This window comes from Miniopterus natalensis, chromosome 1 (genome assembly GCF_054644295.1).
Source record: "Miniopterus natalensis isolate mMinNat1 chromosome 1, mMinNat1.hap1, whole genome shotgun sequence".
NCBI classification, from domain to species: Eukaryota; Metazoa; Chordata; class Mammalia; order Chiroptera; family Miniopteridae; genus Miniopterus; species Miniopterus natalensis.
The window spans coordinates 161844176-161866851 of NC_142081.1; the positions used below are offsets into that span (position 1 = coordinate 161844176).

The 22676-nt window shown below is 44.6% G+C and overlaps 1 protein-coding gene across 1 annotated transcript in view; it reads right to left on the reverse strand.

Moving 5' to 3' along the window:
* SLC4A4 (solute carrier family 4 member 4) overlaps window positions 1–19185 on the reverse strand; it is a 249657-nt gene extending 230472 nt beyond the window's left edge. Inside the window, exons 1-2 of the mRNA XM_016207089.2 lie at window positions 18838–19185; window positions 603–782 (exon numbers count right to left, since the gene is read on the reverse strand). Coding sequence (XP_016062575.1) covers window positions 603–782; window positions 18838–19015 — 358 coding nt within the window. The 5' untranslated portion in view covers window positions 19016–19185. The remainder of the gene's footprint in view (window positions 1–602; window positions 783–18837) is intronic.
* Window positions 19186–22676: the final 3491 nt, after the last annotated feature.

Sequence of the window (22676 nt, forward strand, 5' to 3'; positions counted from 1 at the left end):
CGCCTGTTACTCTGTTCTTAGTCACACTTCCATCCAGAGTACGACATCTAATATGTTTAACATTTCAAGAGCTATGCCACTCCATTCTGCATTCTCCTATGACTTACAGGACGCTTTTCCACTATCCCTTTTTAAATTAGCAACCCAACCCATGATCTGGTTAACGTCATCTATAACCCTGTAAGTATCATATATACATATACACATATATATATAATTCTCATCTTGACCTACTGCCTCAATGGAACCTACTTCTAAGCAGAAACAATCCAAAAATGTCTTTAAGAATCTTTCAGTTACTGTTGATTACTGTAGTTAAGTACCATCTATAATACTCTGCCCTATTTCACTAGTCAAAATGTAGTATACACAGTCATGCCTAAACTTTGTCAAATATTTTTCTGACCAACTCAGAATTTTACCAAGTCTCCTCCTAGACAAGCCTGTTGGGCCAAGAAAAGCATCTCCACAGACATGACCCTTTAGAGGAGACCGTCCCCTTATGATTGCATCCACCCCATTAGTCACAAGACCCAGAAAGCGTCTTTCCCCAGGGTGTAGGAGTGAGGCAGGCGGAGGTGCAGCGCCCACGGAGTACTCACTGAGCGGCTTTAGGATGCTGCTGCCGGATTCATCGGCGTTTTCCACGTCGGACTTGTCGGAGTAGTTCTCAGAGACTCTCTCCCTTTCCTTCTTCTCTCTGTGCCCTGTCTTTCTCTTGTGACGTCTCCTTCTCCGGTAGCTCTTCGGCACGTGGACCCCAATGTAGATGGTGTGGTGGCCTAAAGGAAGGAACAGAGGTCACCAATCCTTTGAAATCACATCCTGTGCTGCATATAAATTGCACAAGAGCCACGGGTCAGAAAAAAATGTCTACGAATTCAACATTACCATTCTGTATTTGACAAACAAGCTCCAACTAGAAAAATAAAATCTCCTCCCAATTTTCAGTTAGCTAGGGTGCAATTCAGCCTGTTGGGTGGCACCGAGATTCTGGGAGGGTGTCCTCTCGTTTCTAGACAGAGAGATTACTTTTGTTTAGGAAAACCAAAGAGTGCCAGAAATCAGAAATCCTCGATTCTAGTCAGACTGCTGCCATCAGTTAGCTCCACGACCTTGAGAATGTCCCTTAACCATTCTAGGCCTCAAGCTCACCATTTGTCTTAATGACAGACTTAAACTGGGCGACCCCACAGGCCCTTCTAGCTCTAACCTCCCCTGAGTCTGTGATTACACTCAACAGGTTGTTGAAAAAGGAGCTCTTAGAGCAACAAAAAAATAAAGATCTAACTCAAAGTCCAAGGAGTCATTCTGCTGGGTATAATGTTTTACGTTAACACTATTTTTTTTTATTTTTTTTTTTACCCAATCAGCAGAATAGACACTTAGAACTGGGGCAAACTGAGAAAAAATAAGATGTGCTTGGAGAGATTTTAGAAACACTCAAACATTCACACTCGGAAGCAGCTAAAATGAATGTCAGCCACAGTGCCATTCTCATTTTTCTTTTTTCGTTCCCAAAAGTTTCTAAAAAACTGGTTGTGGCAACGATAAAAATAAACCCAGTCCAGCAAAAATTGCCTTGAAGAGAAAAGCATGAGGAGAAAAGACTGTGAAGTGCTTTTAGTTCTCTGGATGGAAGGAGCTGCAAAACTGACAAGTGGTATTATTTTAATAAAATCTGATAAGGCAGGAAAAAAGGAACTCAAAGTTCCACAGCTTTTTTTTTTTTAAATTGGGAAACTTTTACTTTCACTTTATAAACAGCATAACTCCTAATGTAGGAATCACCTTTTCGGAGGTAATATAGAAACTTTTTTTTTTAACTACAAATTAGAGTATCTCAGTATGGGTTTCCTCTCCCATTCTGGAATTATTCCTTGATGACCACTCTACAGTGCCCCAGACGATATCCCACACCCACAAGTAATACTCCAACATGCCGTGGGTCTGATATAAATTGCTGTGAACTGCCTTCCCCAGCAACTCATTCGGCATATCTAAGAACACCATAACTCACAGGGGTCTTTCCCTGAACTGGAAGGATGAAAACAATTCTATGCTCCTTCAAGAAAGGTTCCAACTAAGGAATGCAGAACCCAGAGTGATGGGTCAGCACTCAGAAGAAAACCTTTGCCACCTGGAATGAAGTTGGAGATATCTACCTAAAACGTGACCCTCCCCCCAGCAACACACACACACCCCCCAACGCAACTACTACGAAGTGCCGTCAAATTCTCCTCCCAGAAGGTGCACCAATGAGACCTGTATCAGGCCTAACCATTTGCAAGCAAATTGTTCTCATGGGAAAGTTATAGTACACTAGCAAGTAGGAAATGTCTCAGAAACAATGTGAATTAAGCAACAGTGTCAATTGTTTCCTGCGCCCCAGTTACCGAGAGAGTCCTGCTGCGTTATCTAAAGTTTCACACAATATATGTAAGCAAAGCCAACCAACTTCTTGAGTAAAGCAAACAGTGAAAGTTTAGTTGCCTTCATTCCGGAATTAGGAATGCATCATAAAAAAATTAAGTTGGAAAAGTTTTTAAAACCTGTCGCATTAACTATTTTCTATATCTTAATAAATAATGGCAATTAAGAAAAAATGGCAGTTAGGCTACATTAGTTATATGGATATTATTTGGAAACATGCTCTAATACATTTACATCTGTACAGGCCATCTGATAAATCATTCACGGGCAGTCTCCATGGACGGGTAGGATTTTAAGGTACAGTGTCTGGCTATAAAGTGCTGGTGGTGGTCACCAAATGAAAGAGTTCGAGCTTTTCAGCAAGCAAGCTTTCAGAGCCCACAGGGAGCAGCGCACCGTACTTCTGGAACCTACCTGAGTTCCTCACCAGAGAAGCGGAGCCGCTTTACTCCCGCTTGGGCCGCAGGCCCCCCGCCCTGCGAGCGAGTTCTGCTGGTGCCGGCCCCTCCAGCTCCTGCCTCCGAGCCCCCACTCAGTCCCGCACTCAGCAGGTGGGGACGCTTCCTCAGGCATGATGCCGAGCTAGAAATGCGGCTCCTTTCAAGACAGCCCAAATTTCAGGGGCTTTTTATCAGTCTTACTGAGGTCGAGTTTACATGTCATAAAACTCACTCACTTTTTAAGGGTACAATTCAGTGGCGTTTAGTATGTCTACGGAGCTGTGTGACCATCACCACTGTCCAAGCTTGGAACATTTCCACCAGCTCAAAATCAGACCCTCCGTGGCCACTTGCAGTGGCTCCCGGCTGCCACTCCCACCCCCCACGACCGCCCCTAGGCGCGCCAGGCGTCCGGTGAGGCTCTGGGAAGCTGCAGCTCCCTGGCGCCCACGTGGCTGTGAATTTTGTGGGAATCCTCACAGTACAGTAAAAACCATATTCCCTGCCCCGGCGGGTTCTGCTCAGTGGTTAGAGCGTCGGCCCGCAGACTGACGAGTCCCGGGTTCGGTGCCAGCCAAGGGCACGTCCCTCGGCTGCAGGCTCGACGCCCGCCCCGGGCAGGGCGGGCCCGGGAGGCAGCCCATCGATGTCTCTCTCACGTCGATGTTTCTCTCCCTCTCCCTTCCACTCTCTCTGAAAAGGCAACGGAAAAATATCCTCCAGTGAGAATAAAGAACACAAAACAAAAACGACAACAAAAGAGCAGTCTTCCCCGAGTGAGGAAGGTAAGCTTTCAAGAGCTGCCGGAGGGAGCCATGGCCCGAACGGAGCGATCTTAAGCTCAAAGCATCCTCGCGCGCACAGACACTCTCACACACACACACACACACACACACGCGGTCCTGGCAACTAAAACTCCCCTTTCTGCCTTGTGTCCAGATAAAGGAAAACGAACATGGTCCCAGGGCGAAACTTCAGGAACAGCGCCTGTTCCACTGATTACCCCTCGGCCTCTGTGCACCTCAGCTGGCCTGCCCGTGAGAGCAGCAAGGCCAGCCTGGCTTTGGCGAGTGGGGCTCAGGCATGCTCTCCTGGGGGCCCTTACTTCAGAAGCTGTATGTGCTAAGCAACAAAAATAGCAGAAGTAAAATGAGCTGGAACGTAAGCATTCGCACCCCCCCCCGGGGACCTGTCTTCAGGACCCACAGAAGCAGCCTGGCTGACGAAGGCAGGCGACTGCTAAGGCCATCCCAGGTGCACCTCCGCATTTATTTTCATTAAAACGCCTGTACCTGTCTCAGAGACCCATCATGAAGGTTGATGGCTATTGTTAAAATCACAAAATGACAGCAAGCTCTTAAGAAAGCCAGAGGTTGAGGGTGTACAATCATTTCACATGTAAAATGAAAATGAGAAACTTGACAGGCAAGCTCTCCAATCCAGCAGGGGTCTACAAAACAGTACGACACCCAGAGAATGAGGGACGGTTACCTGCTAAACGTACAAGGAAATTTTAGGCTTTAAAAAAAAAAATCATCTCGCTAGAAACGTCAGTTAAACTGCTTCTGAAAATAGTGTAAAAAGCAGCAGCAAATATTTTTTAAATAACGATAATTCACAGAGGAAAAGGCAACTGTTTAAAATGTTACTAAAATAAAGGTTCCGTTCCTGCTACTCGGACTTTTGTAAAGAAAAACGAGGACACTTAGGTGCGAGTCGCAGGGTACTCAGTCCTGGCCTTGGCAGTGGCCTCGGTGTCACGGGTTCAGATAAACACCCCCCTGCTTGTTTCTGGCAGATGGTGCAGACTCCCCAGAAACTCTGAATGTCTTGGGACTATCTCACAGTCACCCCACAGCCAGTGCAATGGAGAGAAACCAAACACGGCTTTCTGGGTTATCTCTGAACGTCAGAAATCGTCAGCGGGCACCCTGGTCTCTCCCCACCCTCACCTGCTCCACCTCGGTGCAAAGACGAGGCACTGAGCCGCCAGCACGTCCAGTTCTCCGGATTCCTAAGGTATTTCTCAACTAGCGTCACTGACGGTTGCTGCCGTGCGTGCAGGCCCCAGGCCACCCCAACACTTAGTCGCCCCGGAGCCACTCGCGTGGAAGAGCCTTTCACAGGCGCCCACTTTGCTACCAAGGAGACTGAAGACTTTGCAGAATTAAACCCACCGAACCAGTGGGGTTTACCCCAGGCGACACCCTGCGGGGGACTGGTGGCTGCCAGCTCCGGCCTCCACAGGCAAGACGGCCCTATTAGCTCCCACAGGAACGGTGCTGTGTGTACAGCACATACAGATACAAACCATTTATCGGGCACTTAAAACTGTGCCAGGTTCTGGCCGGGTCTCTCGTATCTTTTACTCCTCACAACTGCACAAATTAAACACCATTATCCACACCACACGAGCCAAGAATCCAGGGGCAGGGAAGCCGAGGGCAGATACGGTCCCCAGCTAACTCGTGAAATCCCACAGAAGTCGCTCTCGGGTGTCAATACCAGGCCAGCGAGCACTCCGCCACCCTCCGGGAACGGTTTGTTTTTGTTTTGTTGTGACGTCCACTATATTTATACTATCCGTCTCACAACTGGCTGTATGTCCTTCATCACGCTGGCTGCTAGAGACAGAAGAGACAAATCTGGGGCCAACCTGCAGTGGGTAGGCAGTTTCAGACGTGCGTTTTATACATTCACTTTATTTTCCCTTCACATTAGCCCCTTGGGAAAAAAGCAGTATATACATTATATATATATATTTTATAGCCTGAGATATCAGTACTGGGGGTAGAGGATGGTGAGGGCTGGGGTGACTGTGGGGAAGGTAGACTTCTGGGCCCCCAGTCACCCCCAGCCTCCTAGATACATCTCTAAACACAGAGACGTTCCAAACTTTATTTTTATCCACAGTATTGCTCTTTCTATAACCAACTGAATTTCTTTTCTCTCTAGTTCAAAGCAAAGATTCTACAACACTTGCACTTTACATCATATAATGTGACTTAAATACCACCGTCCCTGGCTTACCAAAAGTAACCTGTTCTTACGCCAAGATGCCTAAAACTTGTTACGGCTATCGCCAAGAGGGATGTAAGGGAGGGAAGCAAAGTGGAGAGATATTTATTATTTCTTTTTAATTATGAAAAGAAAAAACGCAGAAGAGGCAAAGACCCTAACTGGTGAGTAATAGATCATAAAAAGATGCTATAAAAACTTTACTTCTTGGGCCAAAAAGAAATCTCAAAGATTTTTTTAGAAGTACATGCCTAAAAAATCCTTAAACAGAATCGTAAATCTAGATGCCACAGAGATTGTGTGTTTGGCACTTTGTATAATAAGAAATAGATCAGTATGCATAATCCTAAACACTCTAATAAATGAAATATAAATAACTTGTTAGCTCATTACTCACAATCCATGAGAGTGTCCATAAGCAGCTCTCATAAGCTATAATCAAAGTAACATTGCTAATTTACTTGGGCATAAATACCGGCTCATGGAAAGAAAAGCCTCTTCAAAAGGCAGGTTGTAATTCTGCAGTCAACTGGGGCGGGTCAGCACTTGATGAAATGTTTGCTGGAGGGTGCACACTCCAAACACACATCACTACTCAGGACAAGGGATGATTTCTGTTTTTATATTTTGGATAAAAGCAACTTTTCACATAGAAAAAAAAATGCTTATGTTTATTAATAGATAATTACATATGTAATTTTTTTTTACAGATCATTCTGAATGCTGTGAGTAGTCTATTTTAATATTAATGCTACAAATTACACTTAGGCTCAAGCATGCAAGAAAATAAATGGTAAAAGCTATGAAACACAGGGAAATACTTTTCTTCCACTGAACTACATGGGAATTTTATTCGCTGAAAGCACCTCAGAAATCCTTAAGGTGACCTGAGGTTCCCCAAGCAAGACCGATAAGAAATCTCAGCTTGTTACCTGGTATTTACTGAGCACAGAACTTTTAATATTTAATGATGATGATGATGATAGCAATCTCTAGGAAAACAAACAGCTACAGAAAAAAGGTCTCAAAGGGGAGTCGACGTCTGTCCTTTAGCTCAGTAAACTTCTGCACCTGACCTTAAAGTGCCCATTTTTAAGTAAAATCGTTCTAAAGTCTCTAGATAAATGTGAGGGCTCTAAAACTATGCACTGAAGTTAAGGTTTCAATACAGCGTCTATTACTAATAGCTTACAATAGAGGCAAAACTGACCGGCACTATAAAAAGTCAGAGTTGGTTAATATCTTTTAAAAAATACAACTTTATTGTTCAGTGAGAAATTATTTGAAAATACCTAGGCTAGCCCTGGCCGGGAGCCCAGTTAGTCAGTGTCGTCCAATGGATATGGCAAGGCTGCAGGTTCAATCCCCAGTCACGGCACATACAAGAATCAACAAACAAATGCATACAATAGAACAACAAATTGATGTCTGTCTGTCTCTCTCAAATCAATTTTAAAAATTCTCTAAGTGCACAACCCTCAGTTGCATAAACTGCTCCACAATATGAAGAAGTTCTGGCTGTGACATCTGTCCTCCCGCTGACCACCTGCAGTCATTCAAACGAGGAGGCCGGCCAGGCCTGTGTCTTCTTTCTCTCCCACCTTTTCATAAGCTCTTCCAACACCTTTCCTTTTTTTTTTTTCCTATTTTATTTAGTATTGGTTTCGGGTGTACAGCTTAGTGGCTAGACAATCATGCACTTTATATATGTTCCCCTCATTATTTCCAGTACCCCAACTGGCACCATAGTTACTGCAATGTTACTGACTATATGCCCTATGCTTTACTCACATCCCCATGACTATTTTTAACTACTGTACTAGTTTGTACTTCTCAATCTCTTCGCGTCTTTCTAATCCCTTCACTTCTTTCCCCCAGTCTCCCAACCCCCCTACCACTCTGGCAACTACCAGTTCTCTCTCTATGTCTCTGAATCTGTTTCAGTTTTGTTTTTTAATTTATTTTGTTCTTTAGATTCCACATATAAGTGACATCATATGGTGTCTTTCTTTCTCTGACTGACTTATTTCACTGAGCATAATACCCTCTAGGTCCATCATGTTGTTGCAAATGGTAAGATTTAATTTTTTTTTAAATATATATATATATTTTTTATTTCAGAGAGAGGAAGGGAGAGGTGGAGAGAGAGGGAGAGAGAGACATCACTGATGAGAGAGAGTCACTGATCCGCTGCCTCCTGCATGGCCCCTCCCTGGGGATCGAGCCCACAACCCGGGCATGTGCCCTGACTGGGAATCGAACCGCGATCTCCTGGATCCTAGGCCGATGCTCAATCGCTGAGCCACACCCGGCCGGGCAGATTTAATTCTTTTCTGTGGCCAATATTCCTGTACCACTACATTTTTATCCACTCGTCTACTGATGGGCACTTGGGCTGCCTCCACATCTTGGCTACTGTAATAAAGCTTCAATGAACGCAGGGGTGCATACCTTCTCTCAAATCAGTGTTTTGGGTTTCTCTGGATAAATCCCCAGAAGTGTAATCACTGGGGTCAAACGGCAGCTCCATTTTTAATTTCTGAGGACCCTCCACAGTTTTCCACGGTGGCTGCACCCGTCTGCATTCCCACCAGCAGGGCACCGGTCCCCTTCCTGCACACCCTTGCCAGCTCGCGTCCTTTGTGGACTTACTGGTGACGGCACTCTGACTCCATCCAGTACCTTTCCTTTTCCTCCTCTCTTCCCACTCCCGATTCCTCCCGGTGCTGCTTCTAGCTCTCAGCCACCTCCCCGCTGAAGTCCCTTCCTGCTCCAGAGGGAACAGGCCGCAAGCGCTCTGTTTCTGGAAGAGCCCTGCCCTGGGAAAGCCAGGGAGCCTGCCTCTCCCTCCTTGGTACTCCGATGACTCGGTGTCACCACAAGCAAAGTACCTGAACCCCTCCTGCCCAGCAGTCCATCGGTGAGGTGAGAGTGTTGGGCCAAATTTCCTCTCGGGCCTTTTCCAGCCCTAAAATCTCTACGGCAGTGCGAAGCATTGTAACCGTTTAAGCGCAATGGAGCACGTGGGAAATGGCCACAATGTTCTGCCATTTCTGGAACCGTCTTCCCCGCTTCTCACTCTCACCGCTTTCCCTCTGGCCGCTCCCGTCTATTCCGACCCGGCTCTTTCCTAACGGCGCCACCCAGACTGCTAACAAAGGCCACCAATCGCCTTCGCTCACCAAATCCACTGGCTGCTTTGGGGTCACCTACCCGCCCGCAGGCGGCCCCGGGCCCTGCCCGCACCGCGCTCGCTCACCCAAGCGCCCTGGCCTCGGCCCCGCAGTGCCCCTTCCTGGATTTCCTTCAGCTTCTACAAGTGCTCCTTCTGCCCCCAAACGCTGGCACGCGGGGGCGCCCGGTGCAGTCCTCTCCTCACTCTGTCCCATCACCCAGAGACCTTCTGTACACGCAGATTTTGTCTTGTCACTTCCCGGCTTAAAACCCTCTGCCACAGCTCCCGGTGCACACGCAAAATCCTAAGGCTTCAGCACAGCGTGTCGGCCATGAGCTCCCTGGGTCCTCTCCACCCGAAGGGGACCAAAGGTTTGCCTCCTCAAAATGTGTCTTTCGGGATATTGGTTTTTAAGCTGGTTATTGAGAAACAAAAGCCTGGGGAAGAACCTTTGACCTTCCTCCTCTCCCGCCTAAGGGGTTCAGGCGGGAAGGCCTGCGCCTGGAGGGAACTTAGCACCTTCACTCAGCCTTAGGTAGGAAAGATCCAAGCAGGCGCCTGGCAGGTAGATCCCCGCCTTGTGTCCCACTGTTTCTCAGTTGCCTAGCAGGAATTTTTGGTAAATCAATACATTTTTTGTAAATCAACAAATTTTTTTAATTGATTTTTTAGAGAGAGGAAGGGAGAGGGAGGGAGGGAGAGAGAGAAAAGCATCCATCGGCTGCCTCCTGCACGCCCCCGACCAGGGATCGAGCCTGCAACCTGGGCATGAGCCTTAATGGGGCATCTAACCAGCAAGCCTTCCACGGACAGAAATTATGCCCAAACCTCTGAGCCACACCAGCCAGAGACAAACAGGAGTTTTTTATCACACTTCCAGCTCTGTCTCAGCTACCAGTCTGCTTATTTCCCCTTTGAAATCGCAGACCCCTGCCCCCTTTTCTCCTCTGTCCACAATGGCATGTAAGCCTCAAACGCCCAGAGCAATTCCTGGTCCCGTTCTTATGGCACCTCAAATGGGCACTTGCATAATAAACTTTGGATATTTTCTTCTGTTGGTCTGTCTCTGCTCATCTGAGTATTAGCCCTGCTAGAAGAAATTATAAGGTGGGAGGAAAACAGTGTTTCCAGCCTCCACATTCCCCAGGCCGTGCTCTCCCTGTTCCCATGGTCCAGCTACATGGGCCTCTTTCCTCCTCTCACACAGGCTGCTGCTTTCTCACCTCGGGGCCTTTGCACCACCTGCCTGTGATGCTTCCCTCATTCTCGACCTTTTCAATTCCTCTTCATCTTTCGGGTCTCAGCTTAATGTCACTACACGGAAGAGATACACTCCGTAAACTGTCATCTCAACCAATCTCGTGTCCCTAATAGCGACTGGTTGATCTGACTAACCGTGGCCCTAACTAGAATACGTTTATCACAGTCAATAGAGAAGAGCCTAGGAAAGAAACATAGTAGAGCTTGTATCTGCAACTGTTCCTGCCATTTGCACAAGCTTAAAGGGGGGAGGAGCACTGTCCATCAGTAATAAGAACCGTTAACACAGATACTAATCAACCACTGTGTTGATTACTGGTTACCGGTATCAGCTTTCATCTGGAAGCATTCTGCAGTCACAGCGACCACTGGCCAGAAAGTGTTGAACATAAATTACCTACAGGAACAATATCCAAGGGAGATATCATCTTAAATGGTAGGCTTCATCCTGGGGATTTCAAATTAGTTTTCTACTTCTAGCAAAACTAGGAAAGAGGGAGGTGCAACTAATTCTTTGTACCAAAAAGCAAGATTTAGAAATTAATTTGTCAATGGTTGATTCCTCCAAATATCAATATATTTTTCAGTATTATCCTTAGAGCATCGCTGGTAGGTGGGTAAGGAGAGAGGTCAAGTGCACTTTGCATGAAGGAAATGTAACTACACAAGTACGATCGGCCTTGTGTCACCCGGAAAGGGAAGACAGAGCCAGGAACAGAAACAGGTCCTGCGGCTTCTGGTTCTCACGGCATTCTCTAACTCACAACACAGACTGAAAAAAAGTAGCTGAACCATCAGACACCGACTGAATTTGCCAAATATGTGTATCCACTGGATTCAATTATAGCTTTCACTCTACATCAGCAATTGTCAAACTTTTTCAGCTCATGGCACACATAAACTAATTACTAAAATTCTGCAGCACATCAAAAAATATATTGTATTTTTTGCCAATCTGACAAAAAAAAAAAATAGCTATAATCATGACTCATTCACACCGGAAGACTATTGTTGTGTTGGCTCTTGTCATTTTTTAATTTGACAATCTAAGGAAAAGAGGTCAGTGCCCCTGACTAACTAGTCAGGTATTGCATGTTTTAAAAATTCTTATGGCGCACCAGTTGATAATCGCTGCTCTACATTGAAGACATTTTCTTTATTTTTCCGTAGGGATAGAATTACTTGCTGAAAATTTAATAATCAACTGGGGCTGGGATGGTAATTTAACCAATCTATAAAATTTGCGGTTCTGACCCTCTAAAGCTGATACATTGGCCAATATTACTAAAATTCAAAACTTATTTTTACTTCCAGAAGTTTTGGTCTGGTAAAGGTTATTGAGCATTCCACCACGAAGTCAGCAAAACAATGTCTGAAGATGTTTAGGAAGAGTCTGTTCTCCTTTCAAAGTCAACAGAGTATAAAGAAAGGTGAACACACTGGATAAAGCACATAGAATAGCTGCCTTCCCATTCTAAGTCTCCAGAAAAGTAAAAACAATTAACTAGATTGAAAAGGTTTTGCAGCTGTTCAGGGAAGGGGTTATTTCAGCCCCCTGTGCGGACTGCTGGTTCCAGGCTCTCACTCACCACCCTCCCTGCCTTCACCTTCATCCCACCGGGCAATCGGCAGCAACGCTGGGAACGTCTGATTCCAGTTTCACTCGGGTAGAATGTTTGGAACCTTCTGTGACCTGTCATGACAGGCTCTTACCTCAGTGCCCTAAATGCAATCAGCCAAAGAAGTAAAGTAAAACGTAACAAAACAACATCCCACCAGCAAGCTCACCACAGCAACAAGACTCGGCTGAGCTCTGCAGCTTTATTCTATTCTTACTCTACCCTCCCTCGTAAGTCCCAATTCTCCATTCCCCCAATGATTCTGAATCTTGCAATAATAAAAGTGGGGAAGTATTTTGCTCAGGTTCAAACACCTAGTATTATTCCTATACTATTGCATATTCTCACTTAATTGGCACCTAAATTACAAAATAGCTTGTGTATCTTATAAAGTATGTTGAGATACATTAACATACACATAATAAAACTTTGGGTGCTCTTCCTGAGTGGGAAAGTACTGCACACGTCAATCTGCTGCCTGGACGGAGAAGACGTGCGTGCTTTATTAGGCCGTGGGCACGCATCCGTATTTTATCCTGTATTAGTTAATACGCCTTTCTTGGAAAAGTGGCAAATTAGAGGCAACGTGTATCAGAGCAGTCTAACCACGAAAATCAGATCTCGCGCCGAGGTTAAAGGGAATCAGAATGAGCTCAAAGAGAAACAGACAGCGGGCCCTGGGAACCTTCCCTTGACCAGGCTAGCTTGCCTTTCCCAGACCAGAAGCACGAGGTAAGCATGGTTAGGAAGGCAAACGTTAGATGTTGATAAAAATGAATTGAGCAAATAAAAATCATTCAGGCCAGTTACAACTTTTGGAATGATGTTAAATTACTGGTGAAAATCAAAATGATCGGTGAGGCTGTTAGGATCCTTAAGAAAAGAGAAGGGAGAGTGGTCGGGCATAAAGCACGCCCGTTCCTAAAGCCAGGGACGGCGGCAACGTTGCTCCTGGTGATGACCCGAACAGCTCTACGGGGAATGGCACGCTCCGCTCCGCTGTTCCCACTTTACAGAGCAAGAAACCTGAACCCCAAACTGTGAGCCTTGTCCTTCGCTTACGCAATGATTCAGCAACACAGTTTCCAACTTCTAGTCCCAAACTGATGCTTAACCACTCTGCTTTAAGAACCCATTAATAAAACAAATGGCACAGAGCCCCCCCCCAAAAAAAACCAAACCAGATATATGACCAGATACAAAGCTTCTAAAATGAAACTTTAGACAAAGAGATCTATAGACAAAAGTGCTGCAAGTGTACCGCCCGCTTCAGAATTTCTGCATTCTTGCTAAACACCACCCAAGTGCCAAGCTCAACTTTGCATGGCTTATTGCCATAGGAGTGCCTTGGTTGCAGGCGCCATCCCCGGCCCCAGTCGGGTGTGTGTGGGAGGCAACCAATTAACTGTCTCTCACACATCGACGTCCTGTGCTCGCCGCCCCCCGCAGGCACGCTCTTCCTTCCACTCTCAGAAAAGCATGGAAAAAATATCCTCTAATGAGGATAACAAAAAATAAAAATAATAAATAATACAAAAAGAGAAAGTGGCTTCAAGAAGGCCTTAGCCCATACTATCCTACCAGGGAATGCTCTACAATTGGAAAGCTCTGGAAAGGGACATCTGATTCCGGTTTCAAAAACCCACGGCATTATCATCAGGTTTCCTTGAACCGTAAGACGCCCGCAGACAAGTATTTAATCTCACTGACCCAGCAGGAGGTGTCAGGCAGCTCCCGAGCTCAGTGCCGCCTGCTTCAGGGCCTCCGGTGGGCTTCCGGCTGCGGCCGCCGGGAGAAAGCAGCAGGGTGCTGGGGAAAGGCTGCAGGGCTCGAGCTGCTCTGGGAAACCTAAGTTCAAGTGTCAACCCTTAAACGCCTCGTCACATCTCTTTAAAGCCTCCAATGTGTGGGCACATTGTTTCTTTTAAGCAGGCTTTTCCTTCAGCCATATCTGTCCAAGTGTTTCCTCTGCACACACTGTTTCTGAGAAATTAGAGCGAGCAGCAGAGAAGAGGTCAGCAAAATGCAACCGGACACTTACACCCGGGGCTCAGAATAGCCCAGCCCGACTCGGCCCCTCCCTCCCATCCAGCGGGCTCTCATTCACCCCTCAGCAATGACATTTTTTACCACGGTAATTACTAACAAATGTCTACCAGGCCCCACCTTTTCTTTAGACTACTACCTCCTCCAATACACATAAATACATCATCCTAACATCCCCTCGTGAAAAGCAGGTTTAAGTCATTATGATTTCACGTCTGTAAAATGTTGAGATCCTGCCTTCCAAAAAGACAAAAGCTACCATTTCATCCTTTTGTCTCTCTCCTCAAAAGATAGGAGAAGGAAATAAAATAAGGCAGAGAGGTGTTTTAGAGACTTCTTTTTCTTATCAATATAAATATATAGATGACATAAATGTCAATCATCTTTGCAAACTCAAACAGGAGCAACAGCAACGATAGGACCACCAGAAACTAGGTTACCTCATTTGACCAAGACTCCTGAGAACCAAATTTCTAACTAAAAACTTAAAGATTTTAGAGTAGTCTATAAAGTAATTCTACATAGGCTTTATTGGTTTATATTACATATTCATTTATTCACTCTTTCTTTTAACAAATATTTGGTAAATATTTATTCTGCTCCAAATAGTGTCCTATTTTTTTCTTTTTTTACTTTTACTTCCCTAAAAGTATTTCTCCGGGAGAATTCCATGCATTTTCAGCAATACTCTCTTAATATCCATCCAGTAGACCTGGGAATCTGCATAATTACTCTTCCATTTGGACGGATGAGAGCTCACTTCCTTCTGGCCTCAGCTTCGCATGGACCTCAGAAGTGGAGACACACTTCAGCCAATACTGTCTCTCTGGACTTCATGCTTCCAGAGTTGCTGGTTAGACTTGCTGTTAAGAAAAGGCCCCTCCTCGTAACGTCAGAGTTGCCAAGGCTTGCTGGGGAGTGACCTAGCCCCGCAGAGCCAAGGCCTTATCTCAAAGGATAAGGTGGAGTTTGCTCCTTTCCCCGATTGCGAAATAGGAGATTATTAAGTAATCTGTTTACATCATACAGATCCAAAACCCTGGCTGACTTTCTTACAAATAAAACATGTATAAGATATCCTTCTGTTTGGAACGAGCTACCTGGCGCTCTTTCTTCCTATCTCAACTTTGGTTCACCCCTCAAAATTTGGCAGTTTCCTCTGTTTATGTGCATTTGAAATGAAAATCAAGTGCTGTTCTCACAGTCGGTAGTTCTGGCAAATTCTGGTAACATCAATTTGTCATCTACAGACCCATTCTGTGAACATACCTGAGCTGGAGATGGATGGAGCCTTTTGGTACCAAAACAAATATGATATCTTAAATGTTACAATTTTTAAATGAGTTTATCTACGGTAACCACTCTGTGCCAAAAATGTTAACTCCACAAAACCACACACAGTGTAACATAACCAAAGAACGAACAGATATTAAAGCTTCTCTTTATTTTTTTTGTATTTTTTTTCTTTTTATTAAATGTATTGGGGTGACATTGGTTAATAAGATTATATAGGTTTCAAGTGTACATTTCTAGGATACATGGTCTGTATATTGCACTGTGTGCCCACCACCCGAGGTCAAATCATCTTCCGTCACCACATACTTGACCCCCTTTACCCTTTTCAGCCCCCTTCCCTCTGGTAACCACCGTGCCGATGTCTGTGTCGACGAGTTTTCGTCTGTTTTTGTTGTTTGCTCACTCATTGCTTTCCATTTTATATCTCACGTATGAGTGAAATCATAATGGTTCTTAACTTTTTCTGTCTGACTTATTTTACTGAGCAATAAACGAAAATAAAGCTTCTCTTTACTTTGAAGATTAAAAATTGACACTTGGTTACCGTTTTTGAAAGGTGTATCTTTACACCACTAACACAAACGCACAAGGCAAATTATGTGGAAACAAGGTTCAGGTCTTTAAATATATCCCACACAGATGAATTCATTATTTAAACAGAAGATGACTCCTCTTCTGACTCACGCTGTTCTGTGAGTTTTGCAGTTGATGGTATTCGGTTAGTTTTCAGATTGTGGATTAAGTGTCATGCCACCCACTGAGGGTAAAGTTGAACCAGGTGAACTGAGAGCGTGGTTGAGATCTGTCTCCCTCCCCTGCTCGGAACCACAGCACTAGGTGGAACCTGGCTCTTCTTGCTTCAGGCTGAGCTAAATCCAGTCCCCCCACTAAATTTGAGGGCCTAAGAACAATTTTAAAACCATGGACATTTCAAAGTAACTAGAGCTACTGAACCTTTGTCACCCTAATAACCGCTTAATGGGAGTACATCTTATCTGTGCAAATTACTTCAAAAGACAAAGTTTTATGTTCGGTTTACTTTTCCCAAGTGTGCTGCAATATGCTTCAACCGTGTTTACCCTAGAAGCAAGAGAAATAACTGCTTGCATAAAAAAAATTGTTTGATAATAGAAATGTAAGGCGTTCCAGCTCCTTTAACCTTTGAATTTCTCATCCTTAAAACTGGAGCACTTGCTTCTGCCATAAACGTATCAGAGCTCAGTGACTTCAGACAGAGATAAGAGTTTGCTTTCCTTCAAATACACCCTTCTGGGAGCAATTAACAATATGAGACAGGCTTATGTCCTTGAGGACTACATTCTCACCCAAAGTAGGAATGAATCTCATTAGAGGTCCTGATGTCAAGTCATCTGTTTCTTTATTCTCAATCATGGGGACCACGGAGGAGTCATCAAAACATGTCCATTGTAACTTCTTTCCACTTCCACGTAGATACTATAAAATCTAAGTGCTCCCACCCCGACCAGATGAACCCAGGTGAGAAAATGGGAGGGTCCACTGGGCGGGCACTGAATTAGAAACTAAGAGTTCCTATTGTAGTTCCAAGATTAGTGCTGTTGGGTGTTCTCCACCAGATGGTACATAACCAACCATCCCTAGGGCCTCAGGATTCAACCACAGGCAACTACTAAACATGCCTTGAAAGAACCGTAATCAACTCAGGCTCCAACCAACCTGAAAGATAATCATTAAAACAGACATCTCAGAACAGGAAAATACTCAAAAGCCATGTGGCAAGCTCAATCACCACAAGGCCGAACAATTTTACAGATGTTTCTACCACCTTCTGTGGTCTTTTTTGTTTCTCCTTAAAGGAACCTGGCTGCCAATTTGTGTGCTACTCACTAAATTGTTGTCTTCATTTTGTGCCTGAAAAATCAAAGGAAATACTTCAGGAAATTAACTTCTCAGTCAAAGCCTTAAGAAGCCCCACGTACAATATCCAACTGCAGTAGGGTGCTGTCAATCCCACGGACCTTACAAGCTCAAGAAAGTGACTTACATCTGCTGTGAACTTAGCCAGAACATTATTCTCAAGGAAAACACACACACACTCTCACACACGCCTCACTCCCAAGCTTCCTCGCTGATTTTTATACTTTAGTCGTTCAATCCTATAATACTTCTCACACCCATGTGCTATAGCTTTAATACCCTTATCTCCTCTTTGGCCCTGGGACAGTGACAGAATCTCCACAATGGAGACTTAACATCACGGGTTGTAAGAATCTTAAGACAAAAGTTTTACTATTTTGCTTTCACGAACTTGACATTTTCCCACAGTCATGCTGTAAAAGTGCAAGGAACCCGTAAAACAATATGAAAGAAAATACTGTAGTTTCCTTTTCCCTAAGAAACTTAGATATCAAATTCTTATTAGTCTCAAGAGCATAAATGCAGGAAGCAGCAAGGTGGAGGGGGGAACCAACCCTGTAACCGGCATGGTCAGAAGCAATTCACTAAGAAACGTGAGAAAAAACACAGTGGTCACACCGCTCAAACCACTCCAGGTGGCACAGGAGCATCACCTGCCCGGGGCCTGTCTGGTTGGAGGATCACTCCAGAGCCCACAATACCACCCTCCTCCCCTCACCCCACCACCCTCCCAGTCCAAGGTTTTGGTAGGTATTAAATGTTTAACAAACGGCACCAATCAGACCAGTTTCCAAACACGTATAAATTGTCTCTTGGGTGATTTTAACGGGTGCATTTTATGACATGGTTCACCTGCAAGTTTCATTTAATTTTATGACTACCTGTTATTTTTTAAATCTCATTATAAATATTTATAACACCTTGCATATTTGTGATGCCTTCACATAATTACTTTAATAAATATTAATTAAGTCCTTTCTCACTATCAAATAAATAGTATTATTCTACATTATTGATAAGTCAAGAGACAGACACACTGAAAGCATCATTAACATGGGCTAAAACTTAACTCTTACATGGTTTTTAACAGGCACTGGGGAAACATTAGCAAAAGAGGTCCTGGGGGGTTTTAAGAAAAAACGCTTATCCACCTTTTCCTCACTAAGGCTCACCCATGATACCATCCTTTACATCCTCAACTTAGACCCATTTTTCTGGCAACAATGGTATCACTGTCCTTCTGTAACATGTTTCTCTAACCTGTGGGCTACATGAAAGAACAGTAGAAGATACATTTAGAAGATACTAAATACATTTCTATAAATCTAACAGCTTCCTTGAATTAGTCACTGGAAGGTGGTTCATACTATCTGGCAAATATTTTTCACAAAGAGGCACCTGATTCAACAAAGTAAGACATCGCCCCCCCCCCCTTTTTTTAAACCACAGGACTACACTGACTCAGGTTGTGAGAGTCCAATGAAGTTCTTAAATTACTTTCTGTATTGAAGCAGAATGGGGAGATTATGAAACTCCATTAGAAAAGCTCTGCTTTTTTAACTTTAAAAATACAAGATACAAGAAATGGACGGATGCTCTTATCTACAGAGACATATGCATGTGAACATTTACTTCCCGGACCCAGAGAGCTCACCTTCCACTTCTTCTTCGTCACACACATGCTTAAGGAAGGAAGCCCCTCTGTCCAGGACAGCTTCATCTTCCATCCTATAGTAATAAAAAAGAAAAAAAGAGTGCTCAGACTTCTCCTGGAGTGAGCCACCTGAAGCAGCCCAGCTTCTGGGCAGGTTGACCTGCAGGCTGTTGTTCATGTTAACGGGGCACAGTCACTCTTCACTCATCCGGTGGCTGCTATTTCTTCACGCAGTTCCTCTCCTCTGGTGGTAGAGAGTCCGCGGTCCCCACATGGCTCCAGCTCTAACCTTGAGAGGGCACCCACATGGACAGGTGAGAGACAAGCATCTCAATCCCGCAGGCTGGATGTTGGGGGGGTTCCTCCCCTTTCGGGATTTGCATAAAAAAAAGAAAGAAAAAAATACCAAGAGAAGAAGTTTGCTATGTCTGGAGTGCTCGTGAGGATGGCTTGTGGAAATCCAGCTTCAGCGCTTAGCTCTTTAAACAGCCACTGCATAAAAACGTATACCCTCTCACACACGCATGCACACCCACCCACACGCAGCGACGGGAGCTAGGCTGGTGCACAGTGGGAGCCTAGCTTGCAGCCAGCCTCCTAATACCAGCACAGCCCAGGATTCTGTCAAGTGGCAAGCTCTGAGTCACATGCTGGCCTCACGGAAATCTGACATGGGAGGATTACCCAGCGACTCGGCGTCGGCTACGGTCACATATACATGCCGCCCATTCATTCACTTTCCCCATTCCCATCGCACGTCTCTCCGTGTACATCTGTCCTGTTAACTCTTCCCTGAAGGGCACCGAGTTCTCCGTTCTGGGGCCACATTACGCTGCCTCCTGTCTCCTTACACAGTGGGATCTCCTCGGCAACTTCCTACGCTAAGCTAGACCTCGGGATCCGTCCAGGGAGCGACAGACAGCGTTTCCACGGCCTCCCGATGCCAAGCGTGTTTCTAGTTTGTGGAAGGAGCTACGGTTTATTTCCTTGCTCTGTGGCTCGTTTTCGTTGCCTTACCTTTGACATACAGAGTTCTATGGACTCTATTTATAGTGAAAGCAGAAAGAAATCTGCAACTGCTCAAATGCTGCTTGTGTCGTACGGGTCTAGGAACAAAGAGCTTGGGGACAGCTGCTCTATGTCACACGCACACGAGCTCTGCAGAGCCCCGTGCTGCTCTGCAACCTATTCGCCGCCTGCGCTCAGGCACCGAGGCTGCAGGTCTGTTCCCAGCCTGTCTGCACAGCTCATTCCTGCGCTTCAGGCGTTTGTTACGATGTATGTGGCTACACTGAATCCACGTTTCCCTCCTTTCTATTTTAGGAGCACAGCCATCTCACAAAGCAACCACTTCAGTACACAGTGTCAGAAGCTTGGTGTCAGGTGGACCTGGGTTTCAAAAATCCAGTTCGACCTCTTCGTATCTGTATCACCTGGAGCGAAGTCTTAGCGTTTTGAGCATCAGTGTTTCCATCTACAAAATTGGGGTAATGATATGGACCTTAAAGGACTGCTTTGAGATTCAAATTAGGTAACAAATGTGCAAGTGCTGTTTTGTACCTAGCACCTAGTACATGTTTTATTGTGTGTGCTTTTTAAAATTTATTTTATTGTTGAAAGTATTACAGATGTCCCCCATTTTCTTTCCTTTACCCCCCTCCCCCCATCTCTCACCCCTCCCCAGTTCTTCCCCTGTCTATTGTCTGTGTCCATGGGCTATGCATATACGCACATCTGCTCTTTGGTTAAGCTCTTCCCACCCTCCTTCCTGCCTTCCCTCTGAGATCCATCAGTCTGTTTCATGCTTTCATGGTTGTGGTCCTATCTTGTTTGTCAATCTGTTCTGTTCCTTGGATTCCTCATATGAATGAGATCATGTGATGCTTGTCTTTCTCTGCCTGGCTTATTTCACTTAGCATAATATTCTCCAGGTCCATCCATACTGTCCCTTCTTCTCTACAGCTGCATAGTACTCCATGGTGTAAATGTATCATAGCCTTTTTATCCGCTCATCTGCCGGTGGGCGCTTGGGCTGTTTCCAGATCTTAGCTATTGTAAATTGTGCTGCTGTGAACACAGGGGTGCATATATTCTTTCTGATTGGTGTTTTGGGCTTCTTAGGATACATTCCTAGAAGTGGGATCACTGGGTCAAATGGCAATTCAATTTTTAATTTTTTAAGGAGCCTCCATACTGTTTTCCATAGTGGCTGCACCAGTCTGCATTCCCACCAGCAGTGTACCTAGCACATGTTTGATAAAGGTAAGTCTCCTTCCTTTCTTCTTTCCGTACTCTTTTTTTAACCTAATGTTTTTTGGTGGACAGTGCCATTAAGAAAATCATTACCTTTGGACACTTGCAGAATATTTTCTTCCAGGGATATGGGACATGTATGCAATAATTCATCCTGATATATATCTATTTCCTTCTCTGTACTAAAACTAAAAATATAAAACTAAATGCAAATAGGATATGGATCAGCCATCAGGATTACAGTAGAAAAAACAATGCCTGGAAGACATGAGAAGCCAAGTCTTTAGCCAGCCCTCTCTGAGTCTTTCCCATGAAGAATGAATGATACACTGATTTACTGACTCAGCAATGGCTATGTTCTGGCACTCTTCAGAGGGAGGGGAGTACATCTGGGAATAAGACAATTCCTGAGAAATGTAATAATAGATAAACAAGGGAATCTTAGATAGAATTAAGTACTTTGAAGGAAATAAAATGAGGCAGGCAGAGGTGGGGGGTACCTGGCATAAGGTGGGTCAATGAGGCTTCTGAGAGGTGACATCTGAGTAGAGAGAAAAATGATACAAAGGAATCAGGCATATGAAGACCTGGGGGCAAAGCGCTCTGCACAAAGGGAACAGTAAGTACAAGGTCCCTAAGGTGGGAACAAGTTTAGCACATTCCAGGAACAGAAATGAGGCCCTTGAGGCTGGACAGAGAGGCAGGGGGTCAACAGCAGTGCTACCATTGGGAATCAGGGCCCTGCAGGCCGTGGTGGGCAGGCAGAATTGTAGACATTCTGGGAGCCACTGAAGAGTTTTGTTTTGTTCTGGTCTATTGAAGTATAACTGGCAAATAGCATGTTATTAGTTTCAGATGTACGACAGGATGATTTGATATTTGTATATACTATAGCCCCTCCTTATCTAGAGGAATATGTTCCAAGATCTCCAATGGATGCCTAAAACCACTGATATTACTAAACCCTATATACATGATGTTTTTTCCTAGACATACACACCTATGACAAAGCTTAATTTATAAATTAGGCCATTTCACAGACAGAAGATTCATTCTTACTGCAGTTCTTAGCAACCTCAGCATATTATATTTTTTATTTCCTCATTAAGCCAAGAACTTACACTTTTTCACTTAAAGGAAGCACTGTAAGGCTTCTCTTTGGCCTATCTGAATTGCCAGCATCACTCCTCTTGTGCTTTGGGGCCATTATTAAGTAAAACAAGGGCTACTTGAACACAAACACTGTGATACTGTGCCAGTCTATCTGAGCTACTAAATAACTCATGGGTGGAGAGCGTGGACAGGCTGGACAGAGGGAAGATTCACATCCCGGGTGCGACAGAGCAAGATAGCACGAGATCTGATGATACTACTCAAAACAGTGCACAATTTGAAACTTATCAATAGTAGATTTCTGGGACTTTTCATTTAATATTTTCAAACCCCAGTTGACTATGGGTAACTGAAACCGTGGAAAACAAAACCCTGGACAAGGGGGGACTACAGTATTGTGAAATGATCTCCCCAATACGTCTAGCTATCATATATATAGCTGTAAAATCTATTTTTCTTGTGATAAGAACTTT